At 39.7% G+C, this 23,888-nt stretch overlaps 1 protein-coding gene across 1 annotated transcript in view; it reads left to right on the top strand.

The window, feature by feature from the left end:
- LOC309556798 (uncharacterized protein) overlaps positions 1-23,888 on the top strand; it is a gene marked incomplete at both ends in the record, with an annotated part of 256,883 nt that overhangs the window by 66 nt on the left and 232,929 nt on the right. Inside the window, 4 exons of the mRNA XM_082259313.1 lie at positions 7,583-7,669; positions 9,496-9,662; positions 13,810-13,886; positions 18,395-18,512. Coding sequence (XP_082115439.1) covers positions 7,583-7,669; positions 9,496-9,662; positions 13,810-13,886; positions 18,395-18,512 — 449 coding nt within the window. The remainder of the gene's footprint in view (positions 1-7,582; positions 7,670-9,495; positions 9,663-13,809; positions 13,887-18,394; positions 18,513-23,888) is intronic.

The raw sequence follows: 23,888 nt of genomic DNA, 5'->3' as shown, positions 1-23,888 counted from the left end.
ACCAATTATTTAAATTAATTAATTAATTAATTTAAAAAACTAAAATGTTAATTTTTTGCCTAAAGCTTTTTTTTTTTTCTTTTTTAAATATTCAGGTTTATGAAACAATTGTGTGAGTTTACTATATAATCAATAATCACTGCCTTTTCTTTTCCTATACTTTAAAGTAAGAATTTTTTTCAGTGGAACGTGGGGGAACGCAGTTCCAGCACCTCCAGCACTGAATATATGTAATGGCAAGGTGTTCTGGAGTGTGCTGGAGAGTCTATTGATGCTGGCTGCTGGGGGGGGGGTCTATTGTTCCTGGAGGGGATCTATTTTTGCATGGCGGAGGCCTATTATTGTTGCTGGGGGTGGACTTTTGTTGCTGGTGGGTTAATTTGTTGCTAAAAGGGATCTACTGTTTAGGGAGGGGTCTTTTGTTGCTGGCTGTTGGGGATCTTTTGTTGCTGGAGGGCATCTATTTTTGCAAGAAAGTCTATTAATGCTGGTGTAGGAACTATTAGTGTTGCTTTGGCTTATGTTGCTGGGGGGTCAGTTGTTGCTGAAAGGTATCTGCTGTTGAAGGAGGGGGCAATTTTTGCTGGATGTATTGTTGTTGGAGGGCATTTATTTTTGCATTGCAGTCTTTTGTTGCTGGGAGGTCTATTGTTGTTGGTGGGGGAACTATTGTTGGTTTGGCTTATGTTGCTGAAAGGGATCTACTGTTAAGCGAGTGGTCTATAGTTGCTGGCTGCTGGAGAGTCTATTAATACTGGGCTGATGCTGGGAAATCTGTTGTTGCTACCAGGGTCTATTGTTGTTGGGGCCCAGCGTTGCTGGGAAGGGTCTATTGTAGCTGGGGGAATCTATTGGTGCTGGGGATCTACTTTACTGCTTTTCTTGTTATCATTAACAAATTCCATACAAATGACTTATTACCACAAAATGATACTTAGTTCTGTAGTCTCTAAAAGGGGCGGTACTGGGAGGTGGGTAGGGGGTGGAACCAAGGAATGTTGTTCAGAGGTGGGTGGGGGGGACGTTGTTAAGACGTGACTTAGAAGGGAGGAGTTCCTGCACCCATTGTCTGAGGAAAAAGGTCCTACTTTTAGGACCTACATCTGCACTTTAACGTTAAATAACGGTGTTATGGTGGCAGATAGCTGCCATAACCCCGGTATTTTCTAACTCGGCCAGTGGTCCTCTTTCACATAAAAGTGGTCCCAGCCACAGGATCACTTTTATGGGCAGCAGGAGAGGTTCCCCCCCCCCTCCCACTGCTTCCCGGTTATTTTCCCCGCTTCCTGGAGCCGCCGGTAGTGGGGAAAATGATCTGATCTGTTCATGTCCGAGGCAGGAAGTTGATGGCCCCCACTCGACTCTATATATATATATATATATATATATATATATATATATAGATAATGGTTGGGGGTTCTAAGCAATTTTCTAGCAAAACATACTGATTTTAACCTGTAAACAAAAAGTGTCAGAAATAGGCCTGGTCCTTAAAGCGGAGTTCTGCCCCCCCCCTCCAAAAATTTAAATTCAGCAGCTACACATACTGTAGCTGCTGAATTTTAATATAAGGACACTTACCTGTCATGGAGTCCAGCAATGTCAGCACCGCAGCCAATGTTTCCATCGGCTGTCTGGTGCTGCCACCGCCATCACTGATAAGGGAACCCGGCAGTGAAGCCTTGCGGCTTCACGGTCGGGTCCCTACTGCGCATGTGCGAAGCGCGCTGTGCATTCGGATTGGCTTGGCAGCGGAGGGTAAGAAGAGAGGGCCAAACTTTGGCGCGGTGCCATTTCCAGGAAGTGGAGAAGGGTACCTGTCAAAAACATGTACCCGTTCCCCCCTCCCCCCTGAAAGGGGCCAAATGTGGCACCAGAGGGGGGGAGGAAGCAAATGAGCGTAAGTTCCACATTTGGGTGGAATTCTGCTTTAAGTAGTTAAAGTGTACTTTCACCTTTGCAGCCAAATTGAGATAGCACCTACATTACATTAGTTACATGTCCTCACTCACATAGAATACCTTAAAAAATTGCAGCTTATATTATTAAAATGTTCTATTCCAGATCTTTCAGCAAGGAAAAATCCTGCCTAACTCTCTCTGTTTATGAGGGGGCTGGGAAGCTGTGTTTGCTATAATGAACACTGTCTGTACTGTACAGGCAGATCTTCACTATCAAGTGTAACTGTTTTTTTAACACTGTCTGTTCTGACTAAGCGCTAAAGGTTTAGATGCTAGGCTTCTTGCATTGTATGTAGACAGTCTTAGGACAGACTCATTCTGATATTGTTTAACCACTTCTGGACCGGAAGGTTTTACCCCCTAATGACCAGGTCATTTTTTGCAATACGGCACTGCGTTATTTTAAATGACAATTGCGCGGTCGTGCGACATTGTACCCAAAAAAAAAGATAAAGCTTTCTTTTGGTGGTATAAAAAAAAATTAGAAATCAAATTTTTTCATCATTTTAGGCCAATATGTATTCTGCTACATATTTTTGATAATAAAAAAATCCAAATAAATGTATATTAATTGGTTTGCACAAAAAGTTATAGTGCCTACAAACGATGGGATATTTTTATGGGATTTTTATTTATTTATTTTTTTACTAGTAATGGAGGAGGTCAGCGATTTTTAGTGGGACTGTGACATCGCGTCTACAAACTAGGGGAAATATTTATGTAATTTTTATTTATTTATTTATTTTTTTACTAGTAATGGCAGCGATCAGCGATTTTTAGCAGAACTGCTACATTGGGGCGGACAGATCGGACACCTAACTGACATTTTTGACACTTTTGGGGGGACCAGTGACATTACTACAGTAATCAGTGATAAAAATATGCACTGTTACTGTACTAATGGCATTGGCAGGAAAGTAGTTAACACCAGGGGCGATCAAAGGGTTAAATGTGTGCCTAGGGGGTGCTTTGTAACTGTGTGGGGGATGGGCTTGCTGGATGAACACAAAATAAACAAGCAAAAAATTGGGGGAGCAAACCCTGAACATGTATATCTAAAGCCGGTGCAGCTATGGACCAAGCAACATGTATATTAAAAAAGAATAGCGCAACCATGCAAAAGAAATGACTATTAAATATGGAGACAATCCATAAATAAAAATGGGGGTTTAGTCCCACCATATGGCCATATCGTGCTCAAGCCCACCACTGCGTCAAAGTACCCCATTATCAGTGGGTCCTACACTATCCATAGAAAAGGGGTGAATCCAGCCTCTCCAACCCTTGGAGACAACACTCCTTGCTGGGATGGATGTGCTAATGCACTACAAAGGACTCCTCCTGTATCTACTTGATGGTGGACTCTGATAGAGTACAGGTGTGTGTGGGGGGTGGGATGCTCAACCACAGAAGTCTGGTCAGACCGAATACATAATAAACAAGCAAAAAATTGGGGGAGCAAACCCTGAACATGTATATCTAAAGCCGGTGCAGCTATGGACCAAGCAACATGTATATTAAAGAAGAAAAGCGCAACCATGCAAAAGAAATGACTATTAAATATGGAGACAATCCATAAATAAAAATGGGGGTTTAGTCCCACCATATGGCCATATCATGCTCAAGCCCACCACTGCGTCAAAGTACCCCATTATCAGTGGGTCCTACACTATCCATAGAAAAGGGGTGAATCCAGCCTCTCCACTGATTGTGGAGTGTATGTCAAATTAATGACACCCCGCAATCAGTTTGCAAAACGCAGCATGATTTGCAGAATCGGATTGCATGGGTGTGAACACCCATGCAATCCGATTCCGGTGCAGACAAAAAAAGGGCCCTGCACGAGTTTGGTCTGAATGTGATGCAAATGCAGCCACACAGTTTGTATTGAGTGGTATGGATGAGTTTGGTGCCCTTGGTGGCTATTTAGCACCAAAATTTTAACTGTGCCACATCCTAAAGATAACACATTTTGCACTATAGGCACGTAGATATATAAAATGTAAACAATTTTTGGTCTCTATAAAAAATGTTGTATATAAGTTACAATCATAAAAATAAAAAAAAATACTTAAAAAAAACTATTGGACAGACTGTGGCATATGCCAATCCTCGAGTTACTGGGGTACCACTTGTCCATGGACAAGTGGTACCCCAGTAACTCGAGGATTGGCATATGCCGATGTATTATACAACTGCAACAAACACCCTATATAATATATATGATATTCTATCCTCTGGGGAATCCACAGTCTGTCCAATTATTATTTAAATTATTTTTAAGATTTTTTTTTCTTTTTTTATGATTGTATCTTCTATACAACATTTTTAATATAGGCCAATAAATTGTTTCAATTTTATATATCTACATGCCTATAAAGTCCATTATTTTTCCCTTTGAGTTTCATACAGTTTGTATAGCTGAACATACATCGCACAGACATCACATGTGATCTGCACAGCAATGCGGTGCGAATCACATGCAATGTCTGGCATCGCACTAGTGTGACCCGGCTCTAAAACTGCTATAGGGCGGTCAGCAAGAGGTTAAAAAACCTTGCTGTCAGCAATGACACCTTTGCTTGAGCGACATCTAAAAGGTAACAAATATTTAAAAAATAGGCATGCTATAAAAATAGTAACACATAACAATAATATTGTCGGCTTTTCCTAAATTTGACTGCAAAAGTGGAAATATAAGAATAGAGATGACTCTTGTGCTATCAGATACAAGGTAAAACAGATAAGGTAAAGTGTTGCCTCCCAGGTGCTGCTAGTACCCAACTGGTTAACCAAAACAGTGTAAATCAAATAAAATATTAAAAATAGTACTGCGCTCCTAGGATATAATAGAGGTAGATGTATAAAAAAATATAAAGTGCTCCGTGTTGCTAATGGAAAAAGTGCATATAGTGCTACATGTACTCCCCTACAATAGCGGTGTAAATGCTTGAGGTCTGTAACCCTTAAATAACAATTAGTGCTAAGTGTGTAGCATATAATATTCAAACTTCTAATAAATTATAATCATAAAATTATATCATGAAGAGTATTACTTCTAAACAAGCAATCAAAAAAATACATACACTGTGTGAAAAGTGCGTGCCAATAGCCAAAAAAACGAATTTCAAAAAATATATTGTGACTTACAATATCTGTGTATATTTTTAGCAAGAGTCCTTCTTGTAGTATATTAGAAAATCATCCACCAGAAAGTAAAGTCACTGGGGTGCTCTTCAACTGATGACACCTATGTGTGTGCTAACTGCTCACCTCTATTGATAAACAACAGTGCTTGTGGGTATTTGAAAACCAATGACTTGTAATCCTCCTATATGTGATCCTTTTTCCTTTCTCAGAGAATTGATGATCTATGGGGAACCTTTCACCCCCTACAGTTTTAAGCGATTTAATGTCTCTGGACATTGGGTGAAGAAAAAATTTCATGGTGTAGTATGTAAACATATTTTATTAAAAGATAAATATTCACTCATATTTAAAATCTGAAAATCCAGCAGCAATCCAAGATGAACGCACCGCTCGTATCCCGATAAGTCACTTACGGTTTCTCGTGTACACCCTACGCGTTACATCACGGGTCACGTGAAATCGCCTGAAGAAGTCATTTAATGAAGAAGCACTTTATATTTATGTATACATATACCTCTATTATATCCTAGGAGCGCAGTACTATTTTTTTTTTTTAAAGTGGAAATATGTTTTAAAGCGACACCTAAGCTCCAGTATAAAAAGAAAAAAAATATAAAAAAGTATATATTTTTAACTTAAAAATAACCTTCTACTGCTCTAAGCCTCCTCCAAATCTACAAGCTATTTTGTTTTTTTGTTGATGGGATCTGACTTTCTGTTAGAGGGTGGATACAATCATTCTCTGTGGTCCGACTGTATGTAGGAACATAGCCACCCTCTCTTGCCTGCTCCTGTGATGGATTTAGAACTATTGACTAATGGGCATTGTAGTGTGCATAGTGCAGTGCACATGACAGCAACTAATATGCACTGCTCATTCCAAACAAATGGAAGCAAAGAGAAAAGGAGAGATTTGAGAACTAAAATGGGACATTATAAAAAGTCTTAAAAACAGAGTAAGAAATTAGTTGATGAAAAATAGATTACAGGGTCATTAAGTAGTGGATATGTATGGATTACTTTTGAAAAATAAGGATATGGTTTAGTGCCATTTTAAAGTAGAACTATGACCAAAGCTATTTTGGCCCTACTTCCCCTATGGGAACAAAACACAATATTCTCACACATTCAAGATAACCGGCAGTTTAGTAATGCTGGGTGCTGTAATGACCATAGGTTGGAAACCGTGGATATTCAAAGTGAAGAAATGTCATTAGCACACAATGGATTCCTCAAAAGGGTCCAAAGCTTTATTCTGTGGCCACTGCCCACTTGTGTACGCTCCAGTTTTAGTAAATCAACTCCTATATGTCCATGAGAACAAAAAACATGGAAATTGTTTGGTAAATTAAAGGCCATCTAATTAAGGTTTACATTTTTTACTTGAGGATCACCAGAAGTTACATGCCCATGACAGCACCCAGACTTTTGCATCTGTTGTCTTTGATGCATTTTTAGTTGACTTTTAGGCTACCTATCATAGCTTCTATTTATCTATTTTATATATATAATCGTTTTTTTGTGTGAAACCTTCTAGTAATTACATCTGATAGGGCACAGTCATTGTTTAGCTGGGAATTTTCCACCCAGATCAGTCAATTTGTAAATGCCAACTGGGCCACCCACAGCTCTATCCAGATTTAGTAGCATTCAGACAAAAATCGGCACACTTTTATATGGACACCAAACATAATCCAGATCTGTATGGATTATTGTGTTCCTCTTGATCTTGATTGTGTTCCTTTGTGAGATTGTGAATTAGCTTAGGCTTGCAAGGCTCCATCTAAAACTGTGATTACTTATTTTGGCCTTTTGACAATCAAATATCAAAAGTTGCATTACCATATATATGTTAAACAGAAATGAGATTCCCAAATGAGCATAGGTAGCACATTTGAATAGAGGTACCAACATCCTAAACTAATGGTCAGCATGCAGGAACCTTTTCTTTAGCTGTTGAAGTCATTTCCCAAATAATTTGAAATATCAAATGTGTTATAACACCGAAAAGTTTGTATTGACGTTTCTACTGTCCTTTTGGTATATTATATGTTTTACTTTTGAGAAAACATTATTGTGTGTAGTCTCTTGCATTCAATTTTATAGAATAAAGATCTTGTATGCCATGTTTGTTTGAAGTGCATTTGTTTGAATGACTTTAGCAGGCTGCATTTCCTTTTGTGTCTATTCAGAATCTTTTTATGGTTGTGCTTTGTGTTCTTGTCATTTATGGGATTTAGCTGAGTAGCAGTTAAGTAACTCTGATCTGGGTGGCTTCCTCGTTTTTTCTAGTCACAATTTTTTACTATGACTTTTTATCTAAAAGATAGTTGGCAAAACATGAAAAATACATTCTTGTTAGTTAGGTAAACATGAAGAAGATACTGGTTTGAAATGTCAGATTAATAGTTTGTATTATTTTCAAGGACGTGCCTTTTTACATTGTTTCCTGAATTGTGCTTCCTCTTTAGTGCCTTTGAAGCTAAAAGAAAAGATTCTTCATGATGAGCTGATTCATCTTCTAGATGGTGATGAAAGTGATAAGAGTGAACTTCAAGGTAATGTAACAAGTTCTTCTGCATTCATTTGAAAACATAAAGGAAATGGTACAATATAAATATATCAGAGGTGAAGAATGCATATGGAAACCAAAGCTTCTTTTAAAGCCCACCCTGGAAATCTGATAAATGTTCTATTGGATTTACATTATATGTACAACATGGCATTATTTTCAGGAAAAAAACCCAAATATGAAATATTTTGCTGTAAATAAACACACATCATCGAATTTAGATTGAATAACACTACTCGCCACTCTAGAGGATTTATTCTTCAGCATAAATTCAAGTGAAAATTATAGCAACCCACTAAGATCAATCAATCTTTCATTTTTAAACTGATGAAAGTAGAAACGTGTTTGCTTTCCAAAAGGTACTATCATTTTCACACTATCATTGCCCTTTGGTCTTAAAACTTAAGTTTGGTGATTTTTTTTTTTCTAAAACAACATCAGGGACTGTACTTACTGCTTGCTGGTGGCTATTTTTTTGCATAATATCTTCAGTCCTCCACCCACCAGATCCCCCTGCAGTTGTGATCTTCAAGGGGTGAGGAGGTTAATTTGAGTGGCTGCACCTTTCACAAGCACTGATCCAAAATGCTGGCTATGCTAGCCCTTTCCACCCCCTGCTCTATTCATGGAAGCCTATTGCCATGAAAAGCTCCAATGGAGGAAGGGCAGATAAATTAAAGGTCTGCCCCTCCATTCCTAAAGAGGCTTTTCATTGTATAAAACTTCACACAATGAATGTTAATGTGTGTACTACAAGAATGTGTGACCCCAGCATTTCATATTCCTGATATGTGTCTGTTTTACCATGTATTTGTGTTAAAAATATCCTGTTTTCCAACCTTCATCCCCTCCTGTACACAGGGGATGACTCTCCTTTTCTTCCTTACTATGGGACTTTTGTTTTTTATTCTTCAATAAAATATTTGAACAAGAAAAGTATCCTGTTTTCTTTGCATTCCTTCCTTTGTTTGAAATACTTAGTGATCTTGACAGTCCCCCTGCGTTCCTATTTCAAACTGACCATGTTAAGCATAAGAGTACGTCCATCCTGGAGTGGTCAGTTTTCTGGCTGTTTAAAGGATAATTTAAATATCAAGTTTTTTAACTTTTTAACCTCTCATCTTGGGAGGATCTAAACATCGAAATTAAAATGATTTCAATTAGATGATTGCTAATTAAACAGTGCAATCAGAGTTTTTATGCTACTTTTTTTTTCTGTATGGCAAAAGTATATTTACCCCACAGCTATATTATAAATAAAATCATTTTCAAAAAACATTTGGAGATATTTATTTTACAGCAAAGAAACATAATGTAGTAGAACTAAAGTAAAAAAAAAAAAAAAAAAAAGATTTTTAAATGATATAATAAATATAGTTATTAAAATACAAATGTATTTATTTTTATATCGTGGTGTTTGTATTGACAGACGTCCTTCTGTACATATTTATAGCAACTGGTAACCAAATTATATCTGCAATAAAACATTTTGTGGTTACTAAAGGAATACTATTCCCTTTAGCCTATGTTCACAAAAATTACTTAAACAGGTTCTTTGGAAACCTATCTTTTTTCAAATATGCATGTGGGTATACGAAGTGGAAAATACTCCATTATTATCATTTAGGATTCATTTAGTGCCAACAGTTTGCACAACGCTTTAAAGAAAAAAGGGAGACAGAAAAGTAACAATGCAATTCAATACAGAAGGAATACAAGGGCCTGCTCAATTCCCTGTCTAGTTATGTCCATTGATTGTAAAATAACTTTTCTTGTCCATAAGACTGCTGTTTTGCTCTTTTTAAATCCTAGGCAAGGTCGGGTTGGTTTCTACAGTTACGTCTACTTCTGTACAGACTGATGCCATTGATGGTGGTGACTTCCTCCCAAAAGATGAGACCATTCCCTGCTACATTGAAGAGTTTGAGAAGGATGCTCAGGATGACATAATCATGCTTGGCAGCCTTTCACAGGAACAGGTCAGAGTTAAGCAAATATTCCAATAATGCCATTGTTAGCATTACTTTCAATTACTTATCAGACTTGCTTGGCAGATGTGAACACATACATTATGGCCCACTGACCACTAGTATTCCTAAAAAGAATAAAACATTTACATTTTCAATTAATTCCAGATCGCTGACTCTTTGTAGACATAACAGCACATGCTGCTCAACATGTCAGCAGTATTTGAAGATTTTTTTTAATGTCATCTGCCCATCACATTTCTGGTCTGGAATGTATTTTAATAAAACCGATAAAAGGATTTGAAGTTTGCAGAGATTTACTTATGTGGTTCAATAGTTTAGATATTCAACAGTCAGGTTATCATAGACAAAAATAGCTAATGTTTCTGTGATTTCTTTGCATTCCTAGTGCTTTGACTGGGAAGGTCATGTTGGAGGCAGAGATATAAAGGGACATATTCTAGGTTAAAAAGTGCTAAACATCCCAATACTATAAAGATAAAAAATTGGTATAGTTTGTAAAATCCTTTGTACACATTAGTAGTAAACTCATTAGTTCTCCTGTTAAAGTCATGCGATTACCTGCTTTGGCTGTCCTGCTGACCCATGACTGTAGTAAATTCTGATGCACTGAACCAGAACAAGTATGCAGGTTATGAGTTTTGACTTCTAGTCAACATATTTGTTTTAGGTCAGGTCCTTATAAAAGTACTGCAGAAATGACAACCAAGCAAAGACTACAAACAGAAATGTGCAATGTACAGTTACCAGCAGCAACCAACCAAGCAAACTTAATTATACACTTTGCTGTACAGTGTAGGAAAATTTAGATGGGCTTCTCTGCAAAGCTCCAAGGGCTGGGTCTCTCTTGACTCCCCTTGGCTTCTAGAAATGCTGGGGTGTTCTAAAACATAGAGGGCAGAGGGGCAGAGATGAGGCCTGAATATTTATGGAGTCTCCTCCAATCCCTGGGTGAGGATGGCCCAGAAGGTGGAGAGACAGGCTATAAATATTCTGGAGCTCGGCCATGTGGGGAGCAGAGTCCAGGGTCCAGTGGCCTTGAGGTGACCCTGACGGTGGGGGGGTCTGTCCTTGGGCAGACGGAAGGAGCCAAAGGAAGAGAGAGAGCAGCAGAAGAACCCTTATACCCTTCAGCCTCAGCTAGGCTTAGCTGAGCCATTCTGGGAGCCATTGGGACCTGTCAAGCAGGAGGCCTGTTCAGCAGTCACATGTTTCACAAGATTCACCTATGGGACTGAGTGGGTAACTTCAACCACTACACCCCAGAACCTATAGAGGAGAAGCAGCCAGATGAAAAACCAAGCTAGCCTTCTAACAAGGGAAAGCTTAGGGCCATTAAAGCCTGTACAGCTACCCTACACCTCTTGCTTGGGGAGCCTAAAGAGCAGCCAGGTGCCTTGGCATTTTCTTTGAAGATAGAGAACCTGTATTCAGTAGTTGGAGATCTTTCTCTGCCAGTTGAGCTGATCAGGTTTCCCTATGGGAGGACAGCCTTGTGATTGTTGGTAGCCACAGTCAGTTTCAAGTCCTTGAGGTACATTCAAACAACAGTTTTGGGCACCCCGTACCTTCCCATCCCTATCAAATTTTTCCCCTAATAAACCAAAAATAAAACAAAGCACCCTGGACTCATTTTTGATTACCAAGCGAATGCCAGAAGTGTTCTAGTGCCTGGCTGTGCATGTGAGGAAGAACCCGAAACTCCAGTGACCGTTAGGGGGGCAGCGCTACAGTGATATCATCATAGTGTGAAAGTTCTTAATTGGAGCATGCACAGCTCTGTTCCAACCTGGCACTGAGCATTACTTTACCATATGGACATGTAGAATAAAAAGTCAATGCATAGCATAATGATGCATAACTTGCAGCACAGCGTGCTTTCTACCCTCAATTGAAGACCCTCAATTGGTAGTTTTTGGCAGTTCTATGAAAACAGTGGTGATGAGACTACACCACTAGACATTGATGATTAGTGGCAGTACTACCTGCATGGGTGGACAGTAGCTTTTTATTTAAACCTCTCCCTGCAATGGTGGTCAACAACAGTAATATTAGACCAACTCAAGTTGTTGATCAGCACAGTGCTTTTATTACTTCCCTGCATTGGTGGTCATGCTAATAAACCCCTCCCTGTGTTGGAGGTTAGTGGCAGTGCTCATAAACCTCCCCTGTCCTGCATTGATTTTCAGTGGCAGTGCTATCAAAAACCTCTTTATTGGTGGAGAGAGGTAGTGCTATTACCCAAATTCACTGTTGGTTAGTGGCAGTTTTATTAGCCCCCCAAACATTTAGCCAATGGCAGTGCTATTAAACAGCAGCTGGTTTTGTGGCCAGTGGCCTCTATTTGCCTCTCTCTTCAATGCTGGCCAGAAAGTATTGTTTTACTGTTGGGCAGAGATCACTCTGTCTGGCAGAACTGACATTATGTAAGTACTACAGTAGTTGCTGGCATGCAGAGAGCATTCCTGCACCTGACACACCCCTCCCCACTCCCCACTCTGCCAAATTTCAAATTGCCCTGGATCCAGAACACTTGGCAATAATGCAGCTAAGCCTGTGAGACTATCTTACACCCTGACCTGCTCCTCTAACCATTGCAATATTCAACATAGCATAGAAGCATAGAGGTCTACAACATGAATAAATCAGACAATATAAAGTACACTATAACTTTACATCATCATTAGAAAAGAAGAACTGTTTATCTACTCCACTCCCCTTCTTTTAATTTAGAAACCTAAAGCTCAGCTTCAATCAAAATTCCATTTAAATAATGCATTGTGCATTGATTATCTTACTCCTCAGTCTTGATTTCAATTATCAAGTTATGTTATATTGTGCATATCCCATACATCCAATTAGGATACCACCACGTGTGACTTGCTTTTCACTTTCAGTCCATACCCCTTACAAAATATCCAAAATCCATGAGCCTTATCAAACAATCACTCCAAGGCAGCCCTCCTTCCCAATGGCTCCATTACATAGGTTAAAAGCCTCCCAAAAAACTAAAATAATAACATGATGTAATACCACTTTAACAAAAAAATCACTCCTTCAGGTGAAAACACCACTCACATTCAAACCTGCAACTGTGTGAAAGCCCATCGCTCTCTTCCTCTGATGTATGTACTATGGATGGAGGGGCTGAGATCTCCCTCTGATGTCTGCCGGGTGGTCACGTGACCTCCCTCTGTAGTACATACATCAGAGGAAGAGAGTGATGGGCAGTCACGTGACCGCTGATCGGCAAGAAGAAATAAGGTATTTAGAAGATGAATTTTAAAAAAGGTTATGCTCTTTATATTACATGTTATCCTAGCAGAGGGGCTGGCAGTGATTGTTAGTAGTAATTTGTGCACTGCTCAGAACGGTGCTAGAAGGGGAGGGGCGGCTCATACACAGAGCTGACAGGTAGGGAGGGAGGGGAGAGAGCAGACAGGAGAGCTGTGGATGATGGAATCACGTAAACTGACCAGGATGTGACTGTCAGTCACTGTTTTTTTGAGGGTGGCAGACAATTTCCAGCTGCTGGGTTTTTAGTCTGTTCTATTTTATGCTATTGTATTTTACAGGGTTGATTTTAGTATTCTGGTATTGATTACTAACCCATGTAGGAAAGATCTGTATACTTGCCTACTTTCACCCTAATCTGGACTGGTCATGTGATCTCTCCTATGTCAACAAGCATAGGCTGCAGGGGAGAGGAGAGAGCACTTGATAACAACTGGTTATGCTGGGTAGTGGTGATGTCACTCATAGACCTGCTATGGCCCATCTATTGTCGGCTCTCCTTTCTCTCCCTTGCTGACACAGGGGAGACCACATGACCAGAGCGGAGCGGGCTGAAAATGGGTAAGTATATAGCTCTTTCTTACACAGTTTTGTCAGCATAGGTGTTAAGAGGAGAGAGGCAGCATGTCATACAACTAGTTAGGTAAAGTCTAAAAATCTACTTTAAGTATATGAGCATTTGGATAGTTTTTTTTTCTATATCAACAGTTAGTTAGAGGGGGTATTAGGGTGGGTTGCTAAATTCCTTGAGTTGGATTTTAAGGATGTACTTTAACCAGGCTCTGCAAATGCAATATTTCTTTAATATCAACAATGAACCTTTTATTGTGTATTATCTGTTTAGGATTTCAAATGCCAAGAGGGTTTCTTTCAAAGTGGAAGAAAGATATTCTACAGAAGATCAAATCACTCATTTAAGAAGTATGTAAACTTTATCTCGGGTTGCACAAAGTTTTTCATAACACAAATTGGTGCCTGTTGAGGAAAATCACTTTGTTTTTAGATTTGTGGGTCCTAAAATTATGTTTTCATTATCACTAAAATGTCAGGAAGAATAAACAATATTTACTTGTGTTTTAAAGAAACCAGTAGTGAAAGAAATATGGGGGCTGACCTTGAATGAAAAGGCTAGTTACTTCTCTTTTTCTTTATTTAATACTTCATTACAGTGTTGACCTAGAAGAAAAAAACAGCAGGTTAGAGGTCTGAATAATGCCAGAGTTCCTAATGTGGAAACTTGTTCTAGGTCAGTGCCTCTGGGGGTAGTACAGCCAAGGAGCAGCATGACAGCCCAACAAATGCCATTTTTAGAAGGTGATCAGGTGGAAAGCAGGCAGTCTCTTACAAAGTCTATTCTCCTCTCAACCCTTAAAGGGATCCAGACTCCTAAAGTAATGGATGCCTGTGAAACTTTGTTTCATAAAAGATTAATAAAGATTTTTTAAATTAAAAATTGATATGCGAACAGGATCTCTTTAGAATGCCATTTACACCTGCACCTAAATTATACCAGCCCTTTAACCAAATGCTCTCAAGACTATGAGCATACTTTCTAACTTTAGAACTTGAAAACGAGGGACACTTTGGAGCCCTGGTGCCCAACCTGTGCACTTTGGTATATGATGTGTGGGCTTTTGACCACTACTAGCCTCATGTAACATGTTCCCAATTTCATATTGTCTTCTACAGCATATCCCAAGTAAAAATGTAGCATGTCTGCACTCTCTGACCTTCAGTTTCCTCAAGAATTACATTTACTGAACATTATATGTGGCCCTTTGGTGATGTCAGGGGCCACATTTGAGGCCCTCTTTTTTTTTAACTTATTTTATTGAAGGAGTAATACAGTAATCACATACAACAGTTTGCTCAACAGGAGCACAAAAATACACAATACATGCAAAATTGACATGAGGTACAGTCAAAAAGAAAGCAGATGTAATTTATCTTACAAAATATTCTACTAGATGCAATTTCTGTTGGATATTTTGGGTACTTGCGAGCATACAAAATAACTAAAATATTTCTCTAATTATAAACCAGTACATTTCCAAACTCCCATTCATGATTGATGGTAAGTGGGGAGGCACACCATTTATCCCAGATCTTATTATATTTCCCAGAGTAACCCCTGTGTTCGTATACAATTTTTTCATATGGTAGGACATTATTAACCAACTTTATCCAGGCCACAACAGAGGGTGGAGTCGGCTGAATCCACTTAAGTGCTATAGCTTTCCGTGCCAAGAACAAGGTCTCCCTCAACAGGGTTCTATCGCATCTCTGCCACTGGTCCTCATCTAGGATCCCAAGAAGGCATACCCTTGGAGTCTTTGGTACTGGCATCGAGACAACAGTGGAGAGAATGTCAACAACCCTATCGCAATATTTGATGCCCTCTTTAGCACATAAGTTGACAAACACTGCTTTAGAGAGACACTGACCAGTAGTGATGAGTCGAACACCCCCCTGTCCGGTTCGCACCAGAACATCTCAAACTGGGGAAATGTTAGAGCAAACATACGAACACGAACAATCACAAGTCCTAATTTGAAAATCTTAAATGTAAGTGACTATTAATCATCCGCTGGCCAGGGGAGAATAGAGCCCATAGCCTCTAACTTGCAAGCCCTTTATTCTACCAGCTACGCCACTGAGCCAGCTGATTAACCCAAGACTCTCTCTGCCTAACTAACTTCTATCTGAGTTTGACAGCTCTTTTATAGCGCTCTGACGTCACCAGCGCCCCATAATCCACTGCTCAGGTGCAGTGAATACATTACTGACATCACATCAGGAGGGGCTGGGACAATTAATAGGTTTTAATTAAAATCCATAAATAGCATAGCTACACAAGGAATCTGGGTTCAGCCCAGAGCAGCACAGTGCCACCACTAGGTGAACTCAGTCCTAACAGTACCACTGGTCAGTAGTGATGAGCTTCGTGTTCGAGTCGAATCTAAGTTCGACTCAAACACTGCCTGTTCGCCCGTTCGCCGATTGGCAAACAAATGGGCTACTTGCAGTGAATAAATTACTGACATCAGTAATTTATTCACTGCACCTGAGCAATGGCTTATGGGGTGCTGGTGACTTCAGAGCCCAATAAAAGAGCTGTCAAACTTAGTTAGTTAGGCAGAGAGAGTCTTAGGTTAATCAGCTGCCTCGGTGGCATAGCTGGTAGAATAACGGGCTAGCAAATGAGAGTCTGGGGGTTTGAATATCCTGGCCAGGGGATGATTATTATTAATTATGTATATTAAATAAAACCTAATAAATTAATTATGGATGCGGGGATTCAAAGTTCCCGCGAAGAAGCCATTCGGCAAATGGGCGAACAGGCAGTGTTTGAGTCGAACTTAGGTTCGACTAGAACACAAAGCTCATCATTACTGACCAGTGGAACTGTTAGGACTGAGTTCACCTAGTGGTGGCACTGTGCTGCTCTGGGCTGAACCCAGATTCCTTGTGTAGCTACATGTGTCTGGTCTCCCTAGCTGCTGCTGAATCTTGACAGGTACATTTAGCACATTGGGGAAAAAAGTGGACATGAATGAATTAAAATAAATATTTGGTGTGGCTTAATAGATTCTGATTGGAAACACTAAAGAAACCTGAGATTTAGTGCAAATTTATTTTACCGACTGTACAAACTGTCCCCCTTTTCCCCTGTACACCTCCCCCCCTTTGTATACACACTGTCCCTCTTTTCCCCTGCAAAAACACTGACGTATTGTACTCACTGCTCATTCTCTATACACATAACCCCCTTTTACCTCTGCACATATTGCCCCCCCCATTCACACTGCCCCCCTCTGTACAGATCCCCCAACCTTGTCCTCTGCACACACATCCCCCCCATACACATTGCTCCTCTTATTCAATGCGGGTTAAGGGTGATAGAAGGCAGACCTGTTATCCAACTCCCAGCCCTGCAGAACATCACTCCTGTCACCCCTCTCCCATTCTTGTAAATAATTACTCCTGACATTCCTCTTCCAGCCCTGCAAACCATTATTTCTGTCTTAATCCCTGGAGAACCTCACTCCTCTGCTATCCCTGCAGGACATAACCGCTATCACCTCTCTCCCAGCCCTGAAAAACATCACTCCTGTTACTCCTCTCCTATCCCTGCAGAACATCACTTCTGTCACCTCTCTTTTAGCCCTGTGGGCTGAAAGGAGAGATGTTCTGTTGGGCTTGGAGAGGGGAGACACAGCAATGTTAGTAAACACAGGGTCTTGCCACCAGTTTGCTGGGGCCCTCAGATCATGGAGCTCTCCTTAGCCACATAAAAAAGTCCAGATTGGGAATAATGCAACAGCAGATCACAGGAGTCGGGAGACTCCCTTGCACCTTGGCAACCAGATAATGCGTAGGCAAAAGAGGCTCCCATGGCAGATGCTCTCTCTGCAAAATGGTGCCAGAGGCGGTCATGCCTCTTCTGCCTCTGACTGGACCCAAAAGTGACAGGCAGCAAGAGTGCGGGATGTAGCCTGGATCTGTGGTATGCTGGTATTTTGTTTAAAACCCTGAACAGTCCCAAAGAATTCAGGATAGATTGGAGGCATGCTATGGGCAGGAAAAAAATCAGGATCAGAATAGAAAGTGTTTTAATGTAATTTTAAACTGAACTACAGGCAGAAATACAATATACACATTCATGCAGCACTCTATTCATTAAAACATCATTAAATGTACTTTTTGAATCCAATCAGTATAACTACTGGAATTTAACTTGGTATCAGTCTCTTGCAGTTCCTTTGCAGCATAGCTGGAAGAGGAAAAAGCTACAAAAGATCCCAGTTGTGTCTCAGTGCTCATGTTCTAACAAATAACATCTTAATAGAAGGAGAGAGCAGAGTAACAGAGAGATACGCTCTTAAGTGAGTTGCTTCTCTTTTTACAGTCTATTCAAAGGCTAGGGGAGGGACAAGACCTGTATGGGTTACTCAAAGAAAAACTGGGCTTCATACCCTGCCAGACAGGGCTATATAAATGTCAGGTTTGGATAAAAAAAAGGGTATTTGACAGGTAAAACAGGTTCCATATATTTATTTTATCTGTGCATTTAATTGTTTACCTGAACTTTTAATTAAAAAAAAAGAAAAAAGAAAATTTACAAATTTCTTCTGATTCAGTAAATTCTAATGTTGTTTGTGAAATTTTCAAATGCTATTCACTTTTGGGCATTTCACATAATTCTACAATCAATACTATGGGTAAACATTAATTGTCAGCATTTAAAACATTTCATATTTCTTTTCGAGAAGATTTACTTGGAACTTTGCTGCTCGATACCATGCTTCACCTCTGTTTACTGATCACATTTTATTAAAAGAAAAGCAAAAATTGCCTTGTAAAACCAAAAGGCAAATACATTTCATGTGTGCTCTGCATGATTATTTTTCTTCCTGTGACTGATGCAGAACAGAAAGCCAGTTGTTCAACGCAGCAAATGCCCACAAAGAAGAAATTCTAGCCAAGCTTGGCAACATCTCCAAAGTGAATAATGAATCAAATGGAGCAGCAGGTCTTTGCTGGAAGGTGAGATCCAACATGAATGTTCAGTTGTTGATTCTAAAGACCTGATCAATTCTATCGATTTATCCCTAGTGTAGATGTTTTTGGTATTTATTTTTTTCCCTCTAGTTCATTGTTCTGTGATGTTAGCGATTTAAGTCAATCGTATTTGCTTTTCAACCCAAATTATACTAATACTTAAGTAGCCTGTCTGATTTTATTAGTTGTGAATCATTTGGGCATGGCTACAGTCCTTCAGAAGAGTTTGTCAGGGCTGGCCAAAGAATTTCTTTCTGCAGGACAAGAGGCAGCTGTGCCACCATGTAAATGAGACAGGATTGGTATGTGATGAATGCTCTATCTTCTTTTTTTCTCCTCATCTGACACTTGCTTTGAGGAAGGTTGTAAATGTAAGAGAGATTGTGGTTTAATTTCCTAGACTGGCGTTTGTGCCCCCCAGTCACTATTCGATTATCTTCTAAATTGCTGTGTTTCGGAGAGATAAAGAGTTTTTACGGCTTGCTCACTTGAAGCGACCAGGCAAACCAGGAAAGGGATAACTAGCTGGGCATACACAGTCATTTCAGTAGAAAATTACAAATTCTTTGTTTGCATGACATTTCCAAAATTACTGTTGCTAAGGAATCTAAAATTTAAAATGTCACACTTGGCATGCTGAGCTTAGAAAATATATTTCTATATAAAATTCTTAAATGCTTTCTGATCTGGAATGTTGCTAATAACCAAGGCTGCTTGCATAAATGATCCTGCCTTAAGGTTTCCACAATATATTATATATTTTGTAAATGATAAGAGTTCAGAACATTTGCTGCCTTTATAGTCAAAGGTATGTACACACACAGGGAAACATATGCACACACAATCACAGACACACTGCAGAATATATGTGTTAAAGTGGAACTCTAGGAAAACACACACAGATAATATACACATATATATATATATATATATATATATATATATATATATATATATATATATATATATATATATATAATTATACACACAAATCAGCCATACCATTATGACCACTGACAGTGGTGAACAGTGAGTAACATTAACCATCTTGCTACATGCTGTCCATGATTTGTTGAAAGCAGAAAAAATGGGCATCACAGTTTGTTGTGTATGGGGCTGTGGAGCCGCAGACCTGCTATGGTGCCCATACTGAGTCATGTTAACAGCTTAAAGCAGGGTTACTAGCTACTAGCCAGGCCTTAAGAGTTACTCGCCAGCAGTTGCCCCATCCAACCCCTACCCTGCCCCGCCGCAAATCCCGCACCTAAACAAGCCCTCATAAATTATGTCATGAAATGTTTTATGCAAAATTATAAAATCAAAAATAATACCAATATTAACAACAAAAACGTTAGCAATATTAACATAAAGCATATTTCATGAATGTGACACTGATGAATAAAATAAGGATAAAATATGATTGGCAACTATAGGCACTGTAAGAGCCAGTTCACACTACCGCGACCTCTAAGTCGCCTCATAAGGGGCGACTTGTTAGTGCGACTTTCAGCGCGACTTAGCGCGACTTCAGCGCAACTTGTGAATTATTTTAAGCGACTTATATGATAGACGACTTTGTACGATTTTGTATTTGGCCAATCAGAATATGATGTGTTGTGACCTAATTCCAAAAGTTCTTAAAAATTGTCGTTTTTGATAGAGAGCCAATTATTGAAAAAATTATTTTAAAAAAATGAGATTTCTTTGGATTTGGTGTCTGGGGGGTCTAAAAATCCTACCCTTTTCAGCTCTGTAGCATGTCCAGAACCAGAAAAAAAAGATAATTTTTCTTAGAATTTTTATTAGCGCAGGGATGGGCTCCACTCCTGTCACACCTGGGCGTTTTTGTTTCAGGCGTTTATTGGGCATTTTTTGGCGTCTTTGGAGGCAAGCATGACATCTGAACTTCTGTATAGGGGTATATATACACACACACATATATATATATATATATATATATATATATATATACACATACACACATATAGGTGTGAAAGGAGCGGAACCCTCTCCCTGCGCTACTGAAATTATTTGCAGGGATGGTGTTACCCTCCTTTCACACCTATATGTGTGTAAGTGTATATATATATATATATATATATATATATATATATATATATATATATATATATATATATATATATATGTGTGTGTCAGGTATCAGTGCCACGAATAGGTGTCCACCAGTGCCACGTATCAGTGCCATGAATCAGTGTCCGCCAGTGCCACGAATCAGTGTCCACCAGTGCCACGTATCAGTGCCACGTATCAGTGCCACGTATCAGTGCCACGAATCAGTGTCCACCAGTCTCACGTATCAGTGCCACATATCAGTGCCACGAATCAGTGTCCACCAGTGCCACGTATCAGTGCCACATATCAGTGCAACGAATCAGTGTCCACCAGTGCCACGAATCAGTGCCACGAATCAGTGTCCAGCAGTGCCATGTATCAGTGCCACGTATCAGTGCCACAAATTAGTGTCCACCAGTGCCACCTATCAGTGCCGCGAATCAGTGTCCAACAGTGCCACGTATCAGTGCCACGAATCAGTGTCCACCAGTGCCACGTATCAGTGCCACGTATAAGGGTGGGGGGTACTGCGCTTCTGGGTTGATTGTGCGTGAACTGTGCTCAGTATTAATGCCTGTCACAATAGATGGGGGGAACTACACTGTGTGTGGGTGGTTTACATAAATATGGTACTATATACATAAAGTGCAATATTAATCCATACTCAAAAAAATAGTCTCACAGTGCTAAAATTACTGACAAAGGCACTCTAAAAAATATAAATAGATAAGAGAATATAAGAACCACTTATAGTGCTGATAATGCAATAGTGACAGGTAAAGTGCTCAGGTGCATATACAGATGTGAAAAAATTCAATATAAGCAAAATTAAAGTGTCCTCTGTGCTCCACAAAAATATAGCAATCTGGGTGAAATACAGTCCAAAATGGTTAAGTTAGTGTTCAAGTGGGGGGAATTTCACAGGTGATGCTCCTTCACCTAACACCGTGCTTAGGGTGGTGGGGTGCTTCTCCTCAACCCCTCTAAGTGTCCTAGCAGCTCACCTCAAGGTCTAAGGGTAAAGGCCTTATAGCTTATCCAGGGGGCTCCTCTCCAATCCTGTTCTGTGTTCCACTAGGGCCTGATATCTGGGCTGCTGCGGGTGGGTTGGCTCCCTACTCCCTCTCCAGGTTCCCAGCGGTCCCAATGGATCTCAAAACAAAGGCTCGAAATAGTGCAAGTATGTCATGGAAAAGGGGTGCTTTATTTAAATAAGGTTAAAAAACTGCCACGTATCAGTGCCACAAATCAGTGTCCACCAGTGCCACGTATCAGTGCCACAAATCAGTGTCCACCAGTGCCATGTATCAGTGTCTACCAGTGCCACTCACACAGACCAGGCAGAGATAATGGTATATAGGAACTGTAGGCATGGCTGCAATGTGGGGAATGCCTGGCTAATTTTTCTTCTTCTTCATGCAAAGTCGGATCACAAGTCGCTTCAAATAAGATAAGGATCCGACATGGAGGCGACTCCCATTGAAGTCTATTGGGGCAAGTCGGATACAAGTGGCCTCAAAGTAGTACAGGACCCTTTTCTGAAGTCGGAGTGACTTCAGTAGTGACAATTAAGATGGCTCTCATTGATTTACACTGCTTTTGTTATTTCAAGCGACTTAACAGGTGTTATTGCAGGAGTTTTTTTGGGGCATTTTTTGTGGGTCTTTGGAGGCAGGCAAAACATCTGAACTTCTGTATAGGGGTATATATACACAAACATTTATATGTATTTATACACATACACACATATAGGTGTGAAAGTAGCAGAACACTATGCTTGCGCTAATGAAATAATTAACAGGCATATGTCTTCGCTCCTATAACACCTGCGTGTGTGTATATATACCCCTATACAGAAGTTCAGATGTTTTGTCTGCCTCCAAAGACCCCAAAAAAATGCCCAAAAAAAACACCTGCAATAACACACCTGGGCGTTTTTTTTTTTGGCGCGGGTGTTTTTTTTGGCATTTTTTTGGGGTCTTTGGAGGCAGGCAAAACATCTGAACTTCTGTATAGGGGTATATACACACACACACTTATATGTATTTATACACATACACACATATGTATATATGTGTATGTGTATATATACAGACATGTGTGTGTGTATATATACCCATACACAGAAGTTCAGATGTCATGCCTGACTCCAAACATGTCCTCAAAAAAACCCTATAAACGCCTGCAGCAAAAAGCAGGGTGACAGGCGAGAAGCCATATTGCTGTTCTATAAGTGACCTGCCCTTTTTCAGCAAAAAGTTCGGAATTCGGCCGAATTTCGAACACCCAATGTTCGATCATCCCTACCTCCTAACCCCCTACTGATCACGTCTCTCTGTTACTGAAAATCAGCAAGTATTTTCTTTTTAAAATGTTTGTGTCATTCATTGGGACCCATTGCTGATTGACTGCCGCTTTTCACTGGATGATCAGCTGTTTAAGCTTTGTCTTGGTAGTTTTTGACCATTATAATCTATGTTTCTACTTATCTGGTAAGAAGTGTCAGTTAGGTGTCCAATTTGTCGCACTCCCGCTATAAGTTGCTGAACCCTGTCATTACAAGTAAAAATAAATAAATAAATAAAAATTCCATATATCCCACAGTTTGTAGATGCTATAACCTTTGCACAAACCAATCTATATACACTTATTGGGATTTTTTTTTACCAAAAAATATGTAGCAGAATACACATTGGCCTAAATTGATGAAGAAATTGACTTTTTGCATTTTTTATTTGTTATAGCAAAGAGTAAAAAATATAGTTTATTTTTCAAAATGTCGGTAATTTTTTGTTTATAGTGCAAAAAATAAAACACAGAGGTGATCAAATACCACCAAAAAGAAAGCTCTATTTGTAGGGAAAAAAGGACATACATTTTATTTGGGTAATTGTCAGTTTAAGTAATGCAGTGTCATATTGCAAAAAATAGCCTGGTAATGAAGGGAGGTAAATCTTCTGGAGCTGAAGTTGTTAAATATAGCATTAAAAAATTAAAACCAATGAATGACACTTTCACAGATTTAGGATGCAGAGAGACTTACAGCAGAGCACAGCACTGGACAGGGAAGTGGGAGCTGCCAAAGTTACCTTTTCCTGTTAACAAGCTGGTTATTGGTTGCTAGGCGGTCCAAGCAACCAATCACAAGCTTGTTAATAGGAAAATTTAATTTTGGCAGCTCCGGCCCCCCTGCCCTGCCCCTGCCTCTGCCCCCGTCCTGCCCCCACCTCCTTTAGTTCTTTGTCCACACCCACTCTATGCTAGGTTCTGCTAGGAGAATGACAGAGG

Source organism: Pelophylax lessonae (genome assembly GCF_965119305.1).
Source record: "Pelophylax lessonae genome assembly, chromosome: 5".
Lineage (NCBI taxonomy): Eukaryota > Metazoa > Chordata > Amphibia > Anura > Ranidae > Pelophylax > Pelophylax lessonae.
The sequence above is the reverse complement of the archived record's forward strand: the minus strand, read 5'-3'. Positions and strand labels throughout refer to the sequence as shown.